Raw genomic sequence first — 16,524 nt, 5'->3', positions numbered from 1 at the left:
AACATAGGAGATTCATTTCACTGCAATGAAATTTCAATACACAGCAATAGAAATTTTTTTCACCAGGATATCTTTCATAAAAATCTGTATATATTTGTGGGCTGGTGTCAAACGCTTATTTTTTGACCACTAGAACTTTTACTTGGTTCTCAAAACCTCTATGAAATTATTGTTACATTAGACAAATTCGAGATGAATCATATATATATACAGTTTTTCAATCCTAGCCAAATAGATGTTTGAATATTGGAACTCTCTCTTGAAATTACTGGCAGAAGTTGTCTACTTATTGTTTATTATTTAAAAACTGGTTTCATTTAACAACAACAAAAAAAGTTGAGCTGCTATGACAGCAAATGGTAATTTGATAATCAATTCTAGGTTTCTTTGGTGGATTCCTCTGTAAGTGGTGGTTTGTCTGTGGAAGAATTCATCCCATGCCTTCACCCTCCTTGAGTTTTAAAGGCAATGCTTCATGGTGAGACCAAGGTCCAAATACGTCTTCAAATCTAAGGATGTTCATGCCCACGCCACACCTGCTGTGTTACTATCTTCCTCCCAAGTCAGAAAAGAGAATCTTAACAAACCCAGCTCTGTTGAAAAGACAAACTTCCACTTTTCAATTTGGATGAAAAGACCACAACCTGATCCCATTTTGCAGTGATTCCCTGCTCCAGGATGCTGCACTGACCTTCCAGGGCCTAGCAGCCTTGGAACACCGTGTCTTACCATTGCTCTGCATTGGCAACAATTACTTTTCTACCATTCCTGACATAACAGCTCTATTGTTATCAATTGTAAATGTATTAAAAACACACAAGGGCATTTTCGTACATGTACGTGAAAAATATTATTGCCTGACAGGCTCCAGTCAGCAAGTGCAAAGAGGTTTTATTGAAGGAAACAGCAGTGGCAAACAGCTAGCCATGCTCAAGGAAGGGAATTGTTCCTTTAACATTGGCGGCACACGTTCGCTTAAGACGACGCTCCTGCCCCTGCCTTTTCCACACCCAGAGGACCTGCTAGACAAGCAGCCCGCCATCTCTCTCTGGGATCAAGCTGTCAACGCAAACTTGCGTTTTTTCTCTTTTTCTGAGCTAAGCTCTACCCCCAGAGCTCCCGACGCCTTCCTGAGTGAAAGCTCTAAAAGAGCTCCCTTCTAAATTGCATCACACGTGCCGCGTACTCTTCAAACTGACAGAACAAAAGAGCCAAATTCCCAAATTCTGGTCTGAGTGACTTGTTAGTTGTGCTGGATGATTACCCCTTAATGGGCTTGGAGAACAGGCTGGGGTGTCCTTTCCTGGTTAGTTACCAATTAAAGCTGATATGCTTAATCAGGGAAACACACGCTAAGGAGAGAGAGAGAAGGGAAGAAAGACACACACACACAGAGACAGAGATACAAGGAGAGAAGAAAGGGGACAAAAGGCAGTCCCATTACTGCCCCCTTGCCCCTACTAATTAGGTGGCAATGAAATTACTTGGACCAGAAGTCACAAAAATAAATTCTCATCTGGAAGCTACTGAACAGGCCTGCTGTGATGTGTGCATGTGTGTGTGTGCATGTGTGTCTGTTTTTCCCTTCCAGAGCTGATGCTACACCAAATAACAGTCGTGTATTCTTGACAGTTGTTTAGTGTTGGGAGCTCCCAAAGCGTTATTGTCTGCTCCTTCCACCCTTCTTCCCCTTAGCCATTAATAAGTATATTCAACTGCTGAGGGTCACTTTGTTATTCTGACATAATGAACTGGGAGATGTGCTTTCCAACTGCTGAGGCTGACACGGTGACACTGGCAGCGTGATGTTTTCACCTCGAGGTGCCCCAACCGTACACTCGACACATTTGGAAGAATAAATATTGATCTGCTCTGTGAGGATGTGCACCATGTGAAATGTTAATGCTTTTAAACAGCTTTGGACACACCAAGTAGCTATTATTACTACTGTTATTATAAGGTAGAGAATCTCAGCAAGTGTCTCATCTTCAACCTTTATCCTCATGATCAGTGCACATGTGTCGAATGCCCACAATATTCACACCTCCACTCATGTGGCTGGGCACAATGATGATGTTCCTATTTTTTTTTTTTTTTTCTTGAGACGGAGTCTCGCTCTGTCGCCAGGCTGGAGTGCAGTGGTGATCTTGGCTCACTGCAACCTCTGACTCCTGGGTTCAAGTGATTCTCCTGCCTCAGTCTCCTGAGCAGCTGGAATTACAGGCACCCGCCACCGTGCCTGGCTATTTTTTGTATTTTTGATAGAGACAGGGTTTCACTGTGTCGTCCAGGATGGTCTCAATCTCCTGAGCTCATGATCCACCCGCCTCAGCCTCCCAAAGTGCTTAGGATGAAGACATCAATCCTGAAACCCCCCAACAAGAGGGTAATTATTCACAATAATAATGTAAATATGTATTGTTTTTACCAATAATAAATGTTTATTCCCTCACAGGGACTGACTTCTTACTGGGTTGGAGATTTTCTGCTTGTCTTCCCAGGGTGATTCTCTCCTTTGTACAGAAAATAGGGAAAAAATCTTGCCATTTCTAAAATCATAAGTGCCTATGAAAGTTTGAAGCCCTATGCTAGGCGTGGGGGTTCACACCGGTAATCCCAGCACTTTGGAAGGCCAAGGGAGGCAGATCGCTTGAGGCCAGAAGTTCAAGACCAGCCTGGTTAACATGGTGAAAAACAGTCTCTACTGAAAATACAAAAATTAGCCGGACATGGTGGCATGGGCCTGTGGTGTCAGCTAATTGGGAGGCTGAGGCACAAGAATCGCTTAAACCTGGGAGGCAGAGTTTGCAGTGAGCCAAGATCTCGCCACTGCATTCCAGCCTGGGCAACAGAGTCTCAGAGTTTGGGTACTAAAAGTGAGGTCTCCCAAAACCCTGGTGTAGGAAAGAGTCATAGTTAAACTCCTGGGCAAAAGCTACAAGCCGAAATCTGTGGAGTGGGTGGCACTGGTGATGTTTGAGGGAGATAGGAGTGCAGCAAGATGACAGGAGCAAGATTTCAGCGTGGAATAATGGCCAGTGACAGTAAGCAAGTGACACAGTTCACAATACAGATATCTAATATCTCATTTTAAATCACTTGCCAGCTGGCATTTTGATGATAAAGCTTCCCTTTTCATTGTTTACTGTTTAAAACCTTTTTATAGATTTAAGATATATTACATACAATAATTGACAAGGCTTTAAAGCATAACATTTGATGACTTTTGACATATGAGTGCACCATGAAGCCATCCCCACAATCAAAAGAACAAACATTTCCTTCATACCCTCTGCCAGAGTTTCCCCATGTCCCTTTGTAATCCATCCATCCCTCCACTTCCTTCAGTAGGCAACCTCCGACCCATTCCTCTTACTACAGATTGACTCAACTTCTAAAATTTCATGTAAACTGAATCACTCAGTTTGTACCTTTTTTTGGTCAAGATTTCACACAGCATAATTATTTTGAAAGTTATTCAGATTGTTGCATATCTAAACAATTTTTTTTAGCTGAGTAATATTTAGTTGCACGAATATACCTTAATTCAGTTTATCTATCCACCCAATTGAAGGATATTTGTATTGTTTGCAGTTGTTGGCTGTTACAAATAAAGCTGCTATGAAAATTCCTGTGCAAGTTTTTGTGTGGATATTTCTCTTGGCTAAAACCCTAGGAGTAAAATGCTGAGTCATGTGATAGGTGTGTGCCTTGCCCATTGTTTTCTCATTTTTGACAAACTTTAATAAAATTCTGATACATACATCAAGAATAAAAAGACTGGAGTCATATCTAATGAGACCCAGAAATATCTGAGTGGGATGTGGACAAGTACTTACAATGAATGACTTGGGATTGGGTATGAGACAACTCCACTTTTCAAGTATTCTAGACACTTAAAGAGAGGGCTGGGTTGACACCTAAAAAATACATTTGTTTATTTATTAAGCTATTTGTTCAACTCATGTTTATTGAACATCTACTATATGCTAGCCACTCTGATGTGGTTTGGGGATAAAAAGTAAACAGTACTGATAAAATTACAGTGCTAGGCTAGGCACAGTGGCTCATGCCTGTAATCCTAGCACTTTGAGAAGCTGAGGTAGGTGGATTTCTTGAGCCCAGGAGTTTGAGACCAGCCTGGGCAACATAACAAAACTCCATCTCTACAAAAAATAGAAAAATCAGCCAGGCATGGTGGCATGCACCTGTAGTCCCAGCTACTTGGGAGGCTGAGGTGGGAGGATCACTTGACCTTGGGAAGTCGAGGCTGCGGTGAGCCATGAATGTGCCATTATACTCCAGCCTGGGTGACAAACTGAGAACCTGGCTCAAAAAAAAAAAAAAAAAATTCTGGTGCTTACTAGAGCTATGGTCACAAGTAATGGACACACATACATCTACTTTGAAGCAATTTGAAATGTTTGTGATCTACTCACAGACCAGCTTTTCTATTTCATCCCTCACTTCTTCCTTGTTTCCTTTGTTTTAAGCAAATTAATTTTTTAATTGGTGCTGGTTAAGTTGTCATCACATGGAATGCCTCTTCTTCTTCTCACTTATTCAAATCTTGCCTGTCACTTTTTAAACGCTGCCTTGGACATCTTCAGCCTGAAGAAACCTCAAGGTTTCCTGATTTATTTGGTCTGGAGTGCAGTCTGGGCATCACAATTTTTAGCAACTGTGAAGATGATTCTAATGTGTAGCCAGGCTTGAGAACCTCTGTCCCAAAGAGATTTTATCAGCACAGTTTCCTATGATTGCACTTTGCTGCAGAATGTTTTTGTTCCTTTACATTTTTTTCAATCTCTATTGGAGAAGAGGGAGCCCTCTCTCTTTTAAAGGTGAACATTTGCATGAAGGGTTTACATCCCTATCTCTTTTACCATCCACAAAAGATGTGTCTTCATCAACCGTCATCCTCTTTCCTTGCATCTTCAGTCTTACTCTACTGACTGCTTCCTCCCTCTTGATGCATGCTTAGGTGTACCAGAGCTTATAAATCCTTTGTGCCCTATTTTTCTCATCGTCAAATTCCTCCAAGTAGTCCTTAATACATACTATTTCATCACCCACTCACTCCTTAATCCCTCACAATTGGCTTCCGTCTCCCCGCAAATTAAACTGACCTTTCGAAGCTCATGCAATAATACATGCTAGGTGCTTAATAAATAATTGCTGAATGAATGTTAAACGCATGAATACATGGCTCTAATCACCAAATCAATGATCTTTAATCAATTTCCATCCTTGACATATGGTCAGACAGGCTCATGGCTCTGTCCTTGTCTTCTTTAATGTAGAATCCTGGTTTTTCTCCTATTTTAGAGGTTTCTCTATGACCCCTTTGCTGGCCACTCTTGAATATGTTAGTTTGCACAATGTGTAAGGGTTCTGGTGGCAGACAAAGTTGGCATTCAAATCAGGCCATTGACAATTTATTGCTGTATGACTTAGGACAAATTGTCCCTCGTCACTAAGCCTCATTTCTTTATCCATAGAAAAGAAATAATTATAGTATTGCTTCAAAGGTTGATGTGCTACTTAAATGCCATAGCAAAGACAATACATGTTCATTAAATGTTCATATTAGTGATTCAATGGACGTAAGCTCCCTATGAGCAGTCACCATGCCATTTTTCCCACCATCATGATTCTGTCTTTGAAACCTGCACAGGATTTGTCACAAGGTGCTTGAAAAATATTAGCAGCAAATGAATGAGCAAATGCATTATTCTACTTCTCTTAATGAATAATCTTTCCCAAGACCTTGGCTTTAGCGCTCTTCACTCTTTCCCTTGCTAACCTAACTTACTCTCTAATGACCCGTTGACCTTATTCATTCTTCAACTATCTCCTTCACATAGATGACTGCTAAATCCAAACTAAAATCGACTTGGCCCCTTGTGATCTACAGATCCAGATGTGTTGTCTTTTAGACATTTCCCAAAAGAACTTTCCCAGAGACATCACTTTGAGACCTTAAACTCCCTACACTTAAAAAATAATGATTATCTCCCCTTACTCCATATTATTTACTCATATATATTCACTTATTGTATATTTTATGTATTTTATTATATATATATATGGAATGGCCTCTAAAGAGTTCTACCTGCCTATTTATTAGCCTTAAGATATTCTCACTTGCAACATGTTCTTCTTACTAATGTGTAAACCTTAGTGTATTAGCAACCTCCACGTTGGCAACCAAAAATAATTATAATATTAATTTTTTAAAGTCCACACTCCTTTTGGGGCCTGTAAATTGACCCTTATTTTACTAGAAAAATTTTTTTTTTCTGAGACAGGGTCTCACTCTGCCACCCAGGCTGGAGTGCAGTGGCACAATCATGGCTCACTGCAGTCTCAACCTCCCAGGTTCAAGCAATCCTCCTGCCTCAGCCTCCTGAGTAGCTGGGACCACAGGCACATGCCACCATGCCTGGCTAATTAAAACTTTTTTTTGCAGGAATGGGGTCTTGGTATGTTGCCCAGGCTGGTCTCAAAGTCCTGGCCTCAAGTAATCCTCCCTGCCTCAGCCTCCCAAGGTGTTAGGATTTCAGGTAACAGCCACTGTGCCTAGCAGAAAACTTTTATTTATGTAAAAAATATTTCTTTATTAAGCAAGTAACATGTATGTAAGTTTCTATTGTGAAAAATCATAGCTTAAGCAACACAGATGTGTCAATGTCAAGGCAACATCTCCACTTCATTACTGCAGCTTGCCCCATTCTCACTGCTCTTTGACAAATTTATTTGGTTCCTATTATCCATTTGGGATAAAGCTTTTCCAGATCTTTTTCATACATTCACAAACATTTGCGTATCTGATTTTTACTTAATGTATATGGGGCCAAGCTGTATTTATTAATAGGAAGCTGTATTTTTCTCCTTTGTTAGTATATCCTTGAGGTGTGCTCATTTAGATCTTCCTCATCCTAAAGAATTACTGCATCATATTCTCCAGTGTGGATACACCACAATATGGACAGACCTCTATTAATGAATGCTTAAACACTACCTTGCTATGTTTATTTCCCATCTCTCTCATATGTGTGATCTTTTAACCAAATAAAAAAAGCACATTTCAAACTTTTCTGTCTTGACCTCTTTGTGCATGCCGTTCTTTTCCTATTCCTTTCAGTGAAACTTCTACTTATCCTCCAAAACTCAGCCCAAATGTTAACTCCATGTGCTGTCCATCGTGCTATGCTAAAAGTGATGTCTTATACCTCTTACTCTTCTTCCTCAATCATTCAAGGACAGACACTAAGGTTTTTATACTCCCACAGAGCTAAACCTAATGTCCTACATATAGTAAACTTGGAATCCATGTATTGCCTAAATAGGGAAATGATTATTAACCTTTTGTTATCTAACATGTATACACACACAGATTATAAGCACCTCCAAGGTGAAACATACCTCAATGAGCTTTGAATAATGTGCATGTGTTATGATTTGTATGCTGGTGCCTTGGCAGCCATATTGTGGGCATGGACAAAGGCAGAGTATTTTTCCTTAAATATTGCACTGAAGGTGCCCGTTAGTCACTATAGGAAGCTACCACAAAGAAAGGAGGATGAACTTACCAGGATCTCCAAGAGGATTTAGAACTGAGGTGGATAATCCTAAAAGAGAAGGGAAAAGAAACTAATTGAGTGGTATCTTTTTTTTTTTTTTTTTTTTTTGCCTGTCCAGGATCCCTTTTTCAGGAAAGAGAACTGTACTTTACAGTGAAGAACCTATTCCTTATACCTTGAGTGGAAATGGCTTGCCCTCTCCTGCTCCTCACACAGACATATGATAGCCAGAGTCCTCTATCTCCCAGCCATAGCAGCTTTTTCTAGGATGGTTATGAGACTCGCACAGCACCAATCCAGGCATTCCCTGAGACTTGAAATTAGCATACTGGAAGTAACAGTTCTCTCCTTCTATGTAAGGTGTAAACACTATTTGGGCTTTGGATAGAGAGAAGCCATTTTTCTGCCATGTGTAAAAAATCTATCTGAGGCTGGGCATCGTGGCTCACACCTGTAATTCCAACATTTTGGGGAGGCTGAGGCAAGAGGATCATTTGAGCCCAGGAGTTCAAGACTAGCCTGGCAACGTGTAGAAATCCCATCTCTACAAAATAAATAAATAAATAAATAAATAAATAAATAAATAAATAATTAGCCAGGTATGGTGATGCATGCCTGTGGTCTCAGCTCCTTGGAAAGCAGATGTAGGAGACCTATTAAGCCTGGGTGGTGAAGGCTGCAATGAGCCATGATCGCACCACTGCACTCCAGCCTGGATGAGAGTGAGAACTTGTCTCAAAGAAGAAAAAAAAAGTCTATCTGAGAATAAACCCCCAAAAGGGGACCAAGAAAAAAAGTAAAGGCAGGGCACTTTAGCCACAGGGACAAATTCCAAATGTATTGTTTGGGTCCCCATATTTAGTTGCTCCTGAAGCTTGTCTCCATCTGGACATCCTAGATATGTGAGTCTACAAATTCCCTCTTTATCTAAACTGGTTAGGTTTCTATGACCTGTAATGGAAAGAGACTCACGGAATTGCTTAGGAGGTTTAATTAATTTTATATATTTCTTCTGACTCTATTTTCTTCCCATCTCTTTTTAGAGGATGCATGCTGATTAAATTCTCTAAATCTAATTGTTTAATCTCTGCTTTCTAACTCCTAAAATATTCACAGAGTGGAAATGTTTAATTTTGTGAAGGTATGCCAAAAATGATCTACAAAAATGGCTTAAAATTGGAGGCTGAATCTTATGCTAAAATGAATGGAAAGGAATAAAGAAACTGAGATGTGGTTTCTGCTGAACTGGTCTTTCATCAGTTCTATTCAATTTGCAATAGTGAAAAGTGGGGCTAGGAATTTACGTATGTTATGTTGAGTACCTACTCAGTTCAACTATGTCATGAAATTTACCTGTATCTTGTAGATATTGTTATCTTGATTTCAAAGATTGTTTTAAAAAATCAAATGATTTTCAGAGTTTCGTTATTGCCCAGGGTCCAAGTCTTACCCTAGCTGTTAGGTATAAAAGTGCAAGATTAGACCCCAGCTGTCTGAGTTCTCAACGCTTCTCCACCATTCAGGATGTTATGCAATTTGGTTGGATATTGACTCTGTTCCCAAAGAGAACATTTCCAACTTTAGTCAACTGTCTTGAAGTTCATGGTTTGATCATTATTGTTTTGGAGGAAAACAAAGCCAATCACTTTCTAGGGAGTACATTACTATAAAGAGAGTATAAAATTTGAATTTAGAGACAGATAAATTCTAGTTTCATTTTCACTAAAGAGCTCTGTGATTCTGAAGCTTAACATTTCTAGACCTCAGTTTCCTCTTTGGTCAAACAAAGGGAATGAGGGCCGATCATCTCTCAGGTCTATTTCATCATTTCTCTCCTGGTAAGTGCTTCCCCAGAGCCCTGTATTTTTCCTGTAGGAGATCATATCACCCTATGTTATGATTATATGCTAAATACAGTGACGTCTCGTTCAACTCAGTATTTCCCAATAGTGAGTCCAGTGTCTGGCAGATAGATCATCAATGAATATTTGTTGAATAAATAAATAAGACAATGAAGTCTATTTACTCTTGTGGACAAAATATTACTTTTTTTGTGTGTGTATTCTATTTCTTTCACTGACCAAAGGAGTAAGCTTTGAAATTGAAGAAAATACCTAATTTTCTAATTTTGCTGATGAGAAGTAAAAATAGGTTAATGATAGTTTTGAGTGCTTCAATGTTCAGTACATCAGTATGGATTTTACACAGGACATTTCTTTAACTAGAAGCTCAAGATAAGCAAGGAGTTAATGTAAATTTTTAAAATAAGAGATGTATTTTAAAGTGTAAAGTGGTCATTTTAGATAACCATTGTAATTCAACTTAGAAGGCTTGGTAACAGACCGTCCTGGTGAACTTTCTATGTGAACAAAGTTTCCTTAATCAGCTTTTCCTATATTATTTCATCTTGGGGAAAAAAAACAGTAGCTAAGCCAGAAACAAGCAGAATAACAACAACAACAACAAAAAAGTCTGTGGCCAAAGCGACAGAATTACTTTTTTTTTAAATCTCTCCACTTGTATTTGTGAAGGAGAAGTGAGCTATGTGTTTTTTTGTCTTTGTTTAGACATTGGACAATAAAAATCATAAGAACATATATTTTTGACGTACTATTTTTTGGTGTTCTTTGGAATTTGGACCCTAATTAAAAAATATGTGTTTCCTAGCCCTTCTTACTGTGAAAATCCTTGGCAATATAAACAGATGCACTGGTTGGCTTTTAATTCTGACACCAGACTGCCTGAAATAATAGCTCTAAGAAAGTGTGAATTCTTTCATTCCTCCAGCGTCAATTATAAGTACTTAATTTGTTTATCTTCCTATTGCTGACTATCGTACCAATCTGGTTTATTTTTCACCTGGCTAAACATGGTGTATTTCAGAAACCCCTAGTTTATTCTGCACGAGAAGACAGAAACAAGCCACAAGTCTGAGTTATTTTCATACTCCGGGGCACATCACTGTAATTTAATAATTAAGATATTAAGTGGTGTTCTGAAAATTTCAATAATAAAGGCCCATAAGATGACAGAATTAGGATACTTGATAAACAGTATGAAAACACTGAATATTTCTCATAAAAGTTGATTCATCATTTGATAAATGAGTCAAGTTAATAGCTTACTAGCTCATCTTGGCCTTTCACAGTCAAGGATATTCATTTTTTTTGTGTCCACCCATTTTTACACCTTGTAACCAATCTACTGTCACAGTGTTTTTAGCCTGTGATGTGACTGCGGTGACACTGACTTCTGTACATGGATGGGTTACCATAAATGACATACGGGCCGAAAAATTTATCAGTTCCTGGGAGTTGAGATATTTTGGAAGAATTACTAGAACGGATCTTCATAAGTATTGTCATATTTCTACTTTAAAACTTCACTCTTTAGAGGTGTGTCTTTATATACTAGAGGCAAACATAAAATCAAAAGGCAAATTATTGCTGGAACTCATGATAACCATAATGAAGAATGTGCTATGCTTCTCCAATTGTTTTCTTTCAAAGTCTGTCTTTGTATATGCATTTATATTTTGAGATGTTTTCACCAGTCATTTTGGTGACTAACACTAAAAAGGTTTATATCTCATTTGTATATATGATGAAAAGAACTATTAGGGCTAAAATGTAATGGGAGGTATGGTAGGAATTGTTAAGCCCTTTATTTTTATTATCACACTTGAATTCTCATAACATTGCTAAAGTTATTCTTGTTAGTATTTTTCTCATTTTAGAGGTAAGGAAGTTGAAATTTAATGATACTAAGTACCTGACCCAAGTTCACAGAGTCAGAAAGTGGTGGAAGCAAAGACTTTAACCAAGTAGGGCCAGAGTGTTCAATCATGTCCTGCTGTTCCTAAACATTGCAGCTACTAAGGCACCTAATGTCTCCACACATGAGTCCATTTAATCCTTCCTAAAAACCATTAATGTTGAAAATATTATACTTATTTTACAAATGGAGAAACTGAAACTCTGATGAAGTAATTTGCTCAAGCTCACACAGTGTCTAAGTAGTAGAGATGGGCTTAGAACGAAGGTTTGCCTGATTCCAATAACCTGTGCTCAAAAGTTTCATTCTAAACTGTATAATAACATTTGTTTAGGCCCTTAGAGTTTATTATCTAATCCTAGTAGGTGGCACCAACACAGTTCTTCTGTGTGCAATGGCTGACTACACTATCTTTGATGCCAGAAAGACTAGAGACAATTTCCTCGTAAGGGTAAGGGCCAATGATGTGTACTGCTATTGTGACATATGTATAATAGGGATGAAAAGGAGTCTTGGAAGATATGTATGTCTCCTGGTAAAAGCAGAGGCTGGGGATTGGGCTTCTGCAGTATCTTTCCAGCCTTTTTTATATGACACATCATTTCATTCACATGCCTCCGATTAATCTCCCCTAAAATCAAGTTGGCTCTGATAACATCTCTTTGGAAATGGTGGGAAAAACACATAGTGACATCCTCTTGATCTTTTTGCAAAAACACAGCTATGATTTTGTCAGTTTTTAAACTTTTTTCCCATTTGTGGAAAATTTGTTTTTGTGGAATTAGATAATTGAGAATATGAAATCTCAGTGGCCCATAGGTCCCATGACCATCTGTTGGGGCAGTTACTTGGACAAGCTTGATAGCTTCTAAGTTGTTTCCTGTTGTTCTTGGCCTCATTGCAATCCTTTCCAAAACTTCCCTCCTTCTCTACTGCATTAGTAATGCAAAATGAAATTCATTGTGCCCATTATATCTGTTAAATGGTTTCCATTTTAACTTGAGAAAAATGTATTGACGTTCATGTGTTTGGCATGAAAAATGTGTATATCTATCGAAGATAGCAACTTGTCTGTTGGAATTACAGTGCATTATGTATAATGCTGCTTTTAGCTGTGCATGTACATTTCCTGGAATCTTATTGTGTCAGAGCTTGGAAAGTTTACACAAGCATTGGTAATCTAATTTTTGTCTGGTGGGTGGCTGTGGAAATATGGAGTATTTGAAAAAGCAAATGTCTTGGCCATCTGTGCCAGGGAGGGGTTTGGTGGCAGGGGTGTCTAGGCAGGTGGGTAAAAAACAACCATCAAAAAAAGGCTTTAAAAAAATTGCCCCAGGCCTAACCTAAATACTAATTTCCCAAGAGCAGAACAACATAACCGTTTTGTGACATGGGTTTTTAGCACATTTCTGGTTATTCTTTTTAGGAGTTATAATTGTAAGGTTGAGGAATCTGTTTTATCTTTCTCCTGCCTCTTAATGATAATCCTTCTCTAGACTATATTGTTTCCTGTGCCTTTTGTCTTCTGCAGACAAGAGTCTTTGGCTCATGAACATCTTGTTAAGGTCTGTTGAGGATTAGGGGCTGTGACACAATTTTCTTGCTGAGTCTTTTTATTGGGGATTTTTCAGCTGGTTTGTCTTGGAGGCCTTTGAAATGTCTTCTATCAAGCAATAATTTTCATTTTCCTTTGTTTTCCTTAAAATTGGGGTTGTATCTGGCTCAACTGTTCCTGGGGTCTAGGTAATGAATTGTATTATTTAATAGGCCAGTGTGAAATTCTGTGTGCAGCAGCTGCACTGCTCTCTTTCTTTCAGAGTTGCTTAAATCCTACTCACTGCGCTGCTGCTGAACTGTGATGTAGTTTTCATTTTTTGGCTTTAAGTGTATTTCAGCCACACATCTAAAGCAAGGTTTCTTAATTTCTGCACTATCGTCATTTTGGAGTGGAGAATTCTTTGTCGTGGGGGGCTGTGCTATGCATTCTGGGTTGGGTGGCAGCATCCCTAGCTTCTACCCACTTGATGCCAGCAGCACCTTCTCCAACGTCTCCAGGTATTCCTAATGTCCCCTGGGGAGTGAAATCACCCTCAGTTGGGCATCACTGATCTAAAGCAAGGTTGAAAGACAAGGCTGGCATGATGTAAAGGAATTTCCATAAAAAGCACTGAATTCAAGCAATGCAATGACAATTCTGAGAGAGCTTTGTGTCTAGGAGGATATGTGGAGGAACTGTATCACACATCCCTGGAGAAAATACTGTAATAATTGTCTATAGTTTCCTAGACTAAGTAACAGAGGAGGTAAGGGTCACCTTTTAACTGCTTTGCTTCTGATCTGCTAATTATCTCCTCACCCTGTGATGCCTTTCATCTCCCCTCTACGCAACTTGACTCACATATGGAAGATTCTAATTCTTCACAGATTTTCCACCTTAACTACTTTCCTAGCCTAACCTCCCTGCTCTTCAGTTTCCCCCACTGGTTTTCTTTGGCTCAAATGGGAACAAGGTGCCCATTATTTCTTTAATCCACTTCACCACCTAATAATTGCTGAGGACCAATTTTAACAAGATGCTTCCTTACTCTGTAATGCACTCCAGTAAGGAACTAATGTTTACCATGATGAGTATTCTCTGTTCCAACTGAAAAGCTGAAATGCTGCCGACCACTGCAGTGTAGACTTTTTCAGTTTAACATTTTCTCAGTGCCTCTTTGAGTGAGTTACATCTATTATATTTAATGGCAGTCTTATGGGCCTGTCAAAAGGGCATTCTATTTGCTACTGAAATATCAATTAAAATAACATGTAAATGAACGAAGTAATCAAATGCATCTGATGATAATATCAAGATTATTTTTAATTTTTTAATGCTGTGAAAGCTGTGGGTAGGCTAACAAATCTATTTGATCAATATATGGGATGTAAAAAGAAGAAGAGACAAGATTGACTGATGAATAAAATGAAACTGACACAAACAGGCTGACAGCCAGCTGTAAGTCTCTTTAGGGCAAATGCAATTAACTTAGAATAATAGACTCAAATTTGATGGTTAGAAATGCATTTTTATTAACAATCACAGGCTGAATCATTATGTTCTTATGAATAAAATGGTACTTATATTTTGTGCATGTGTGTGCACGCATATATAAATACATACACATATGTCTCTATGTATATATCCATGCCTCTCACATTCCTATGTGCTCTGCTTACAATTTGGGTGGAAAAGTTGATTTTTAGAATAATGTACTTTAAAAAGGAAATTCATTCATAAATTGTCTTCAGGACTATAAATTCTGAATATTCCCCCAAATTATATATATAAAAATCATACTACTTATCTGGTGCTATTAGACATAAAGCCAGTGAGCCCTGGTCCCAGAGCTGCTGGTCCTTAGGGGATTTGGAATTGCAATCAGGGATTTACAGATTTCATTTTGAAGAGGAGAAGTCATTACTAGAAACCTAAGCTCATTTCCTCTCCTTTAATAGCTATTTTAAATCATTCATTTAGAAAATACATTAACTATTTAGGGTGCTTGCAATGCGTTTCTCTTGGCGTTAAGTCTGCATTTTTAAAAGAGTTTTTTTCTAAAATTATTTCGAAAGAAGATGAGAATTAGAAAAAAAGCAAATGAAATTTTGGTGATATAAAATTACTTTTGGATAACATTTTCCTCTCTCATTGCCTAAGAGAAAACAACTTAAAACTTTAACAAAATATTAGAATATTAACAAACTCTTAATGTTTTAATGCTGTATAGATTTAAAAGTACATGATTCTTGGAAAATCACAAACTCGACTTTGAATATGATTAAGAAATAGCATATGGTCGATGGCCTCTTTAAATGAATTTGTTAATAACTTAAATAGAAAGCAGTTTTAATTCTGTACTGCTTACTTAATATTGATGCCAACCTTAACTAGTAACTGGGTAATAAAGGGAAATGAGATTATAGTCAAAAATAAGTAACTTTAATTTCTACAAAGAAATCAGAATATGGATTCTTGCATAACATTTTTGCAAACTGCTTTATATATATATATGTATATATATATATTTTTTTCAAATGCAAAATAAAGCTCCCTGAGTTATGTAATTGCTATTCTTCAAAAGGACATCATGAAGGTTGACAATTTAAAATGTGCTCTTCCTGTCACTATCCAATTTTTTTGAATGTCTACTGATGGTGTTAAAAACAATCTCCGCAGAAGAGGGCTGCCATTGCCAATTTAGGACACTGGCTTTGTTATTAGCATAGGCATATTAGATCATCCTCTTGCTCTTCCTGCCTGCTTTGTTCTTTTGATATGGTAGGGAACTGAAATTGACAACAGCCTACATTTATATAACAATAACTTGCATTGTTAAATATATATATATGTAGATAGACAGATAGAGAGTTCTTTTATTCCCCAAAGATATCAAAGTTCACTACACACCATAAAAAAACAACCCACAGATATATGCAGATGCTTCTGGGGTGAACCGTAGCAACTATTTAAAAGCATAAAGTATTGACAGCCGTAAGATTCTTGGAATAGTACATCACCATTTTTAATTTTTGATATTTTTATCTCCTTAGAAAATTTCTGTTTTGTTCACCAGGAGGAAAGGATAAAGGTCACACTTTGTTACTTGAGCAACATGTCAGAAACAGTTTGAACGTAAGCTGGAAAGAAACTGTGTAAGTCTAAATGCTTGAACAACACTGCTGTTGTAAACACAAGACCAAGTAGGCTGCTTGGTATCTCATCATTCTTCAATCCGCTGGTTCACTGAAACAACATAGAGTGAACTAAAAGTGGGGAGTCTGATCATTGGATGGGCATCACTATAAATAGGGCTATCAGACTTATCAAACAAAAACAGGAGATGCACAATTTAATTTGAATTTCAGTTAAATAATGAATCAGTTGTTAGTATAAGGATGTTCCATGAAATACGAGGAACATACTTGATAACTGAAACATATTTAAGGGGTTGTTGACAACAACGTATATTTATATAGCAATATGTGGGACACAATACTAAAAACAATTATGGGCACTCTGTATTTAATCTGGCAATCCAAACTACGAAAGCAAGGCTTTGTGTATTCTTTGTAAAGTAGACTATCATTGGTATAAAAAAAATTTTTAGAGGGAAAAAAAACCCAA

The 16,524-nt window shown here is 37.9% G+C and overlaps 1 protein-coding gene across 2 annotated transcripts in view; it reads right to left on the bottom strand.

The window, feature by feature from the left end:
* MDFIC2 (MyoD family inhibitor domain containing 2) overlaps positions 1 to 16,524 on the bottom strand; it is a 111,636-nt gene that overhangs the window by 35,556 nt on the left and 59,556 nt on the right. The window contains exon 3 of one of the 2 annotated variants that reach the window (XM_054483328.1): positions 7,596 to 7,634. The exons of the other annotated variant lie outside the window; for it this stretch is intronic. Coding sequence (XP_054339303.1) covers positions 7,596 to 7,634 — 39 coding nt within the window. The remainder of the gene's footprint in view (positions 1 to 7,595; positions 7,635 to 16,524) is intronic. 2 annotated transcript variants of the gene reach the window in all.

This window comes from Pongo pygmaeus, chromosome 2, assembly GCF_028885625.2.
Source record: "Pongo pygmaeus isolate AG05252 chromosome 2, NHGRI_mPonPyg2-v2.0_pri, whole genome shotgun sequence".
Taxonomy (NCBI): domain Eukaryota; kingdom Metazoa; phylum Chordata; class Mammalia; order Primates; family Hominidae; genus Pongo; species Pongo pygmaeus.
Note: the sequence above shows the minus strand (reverse complement) of the source record. Positions and strands in the feature narration are given on the sequence as shown.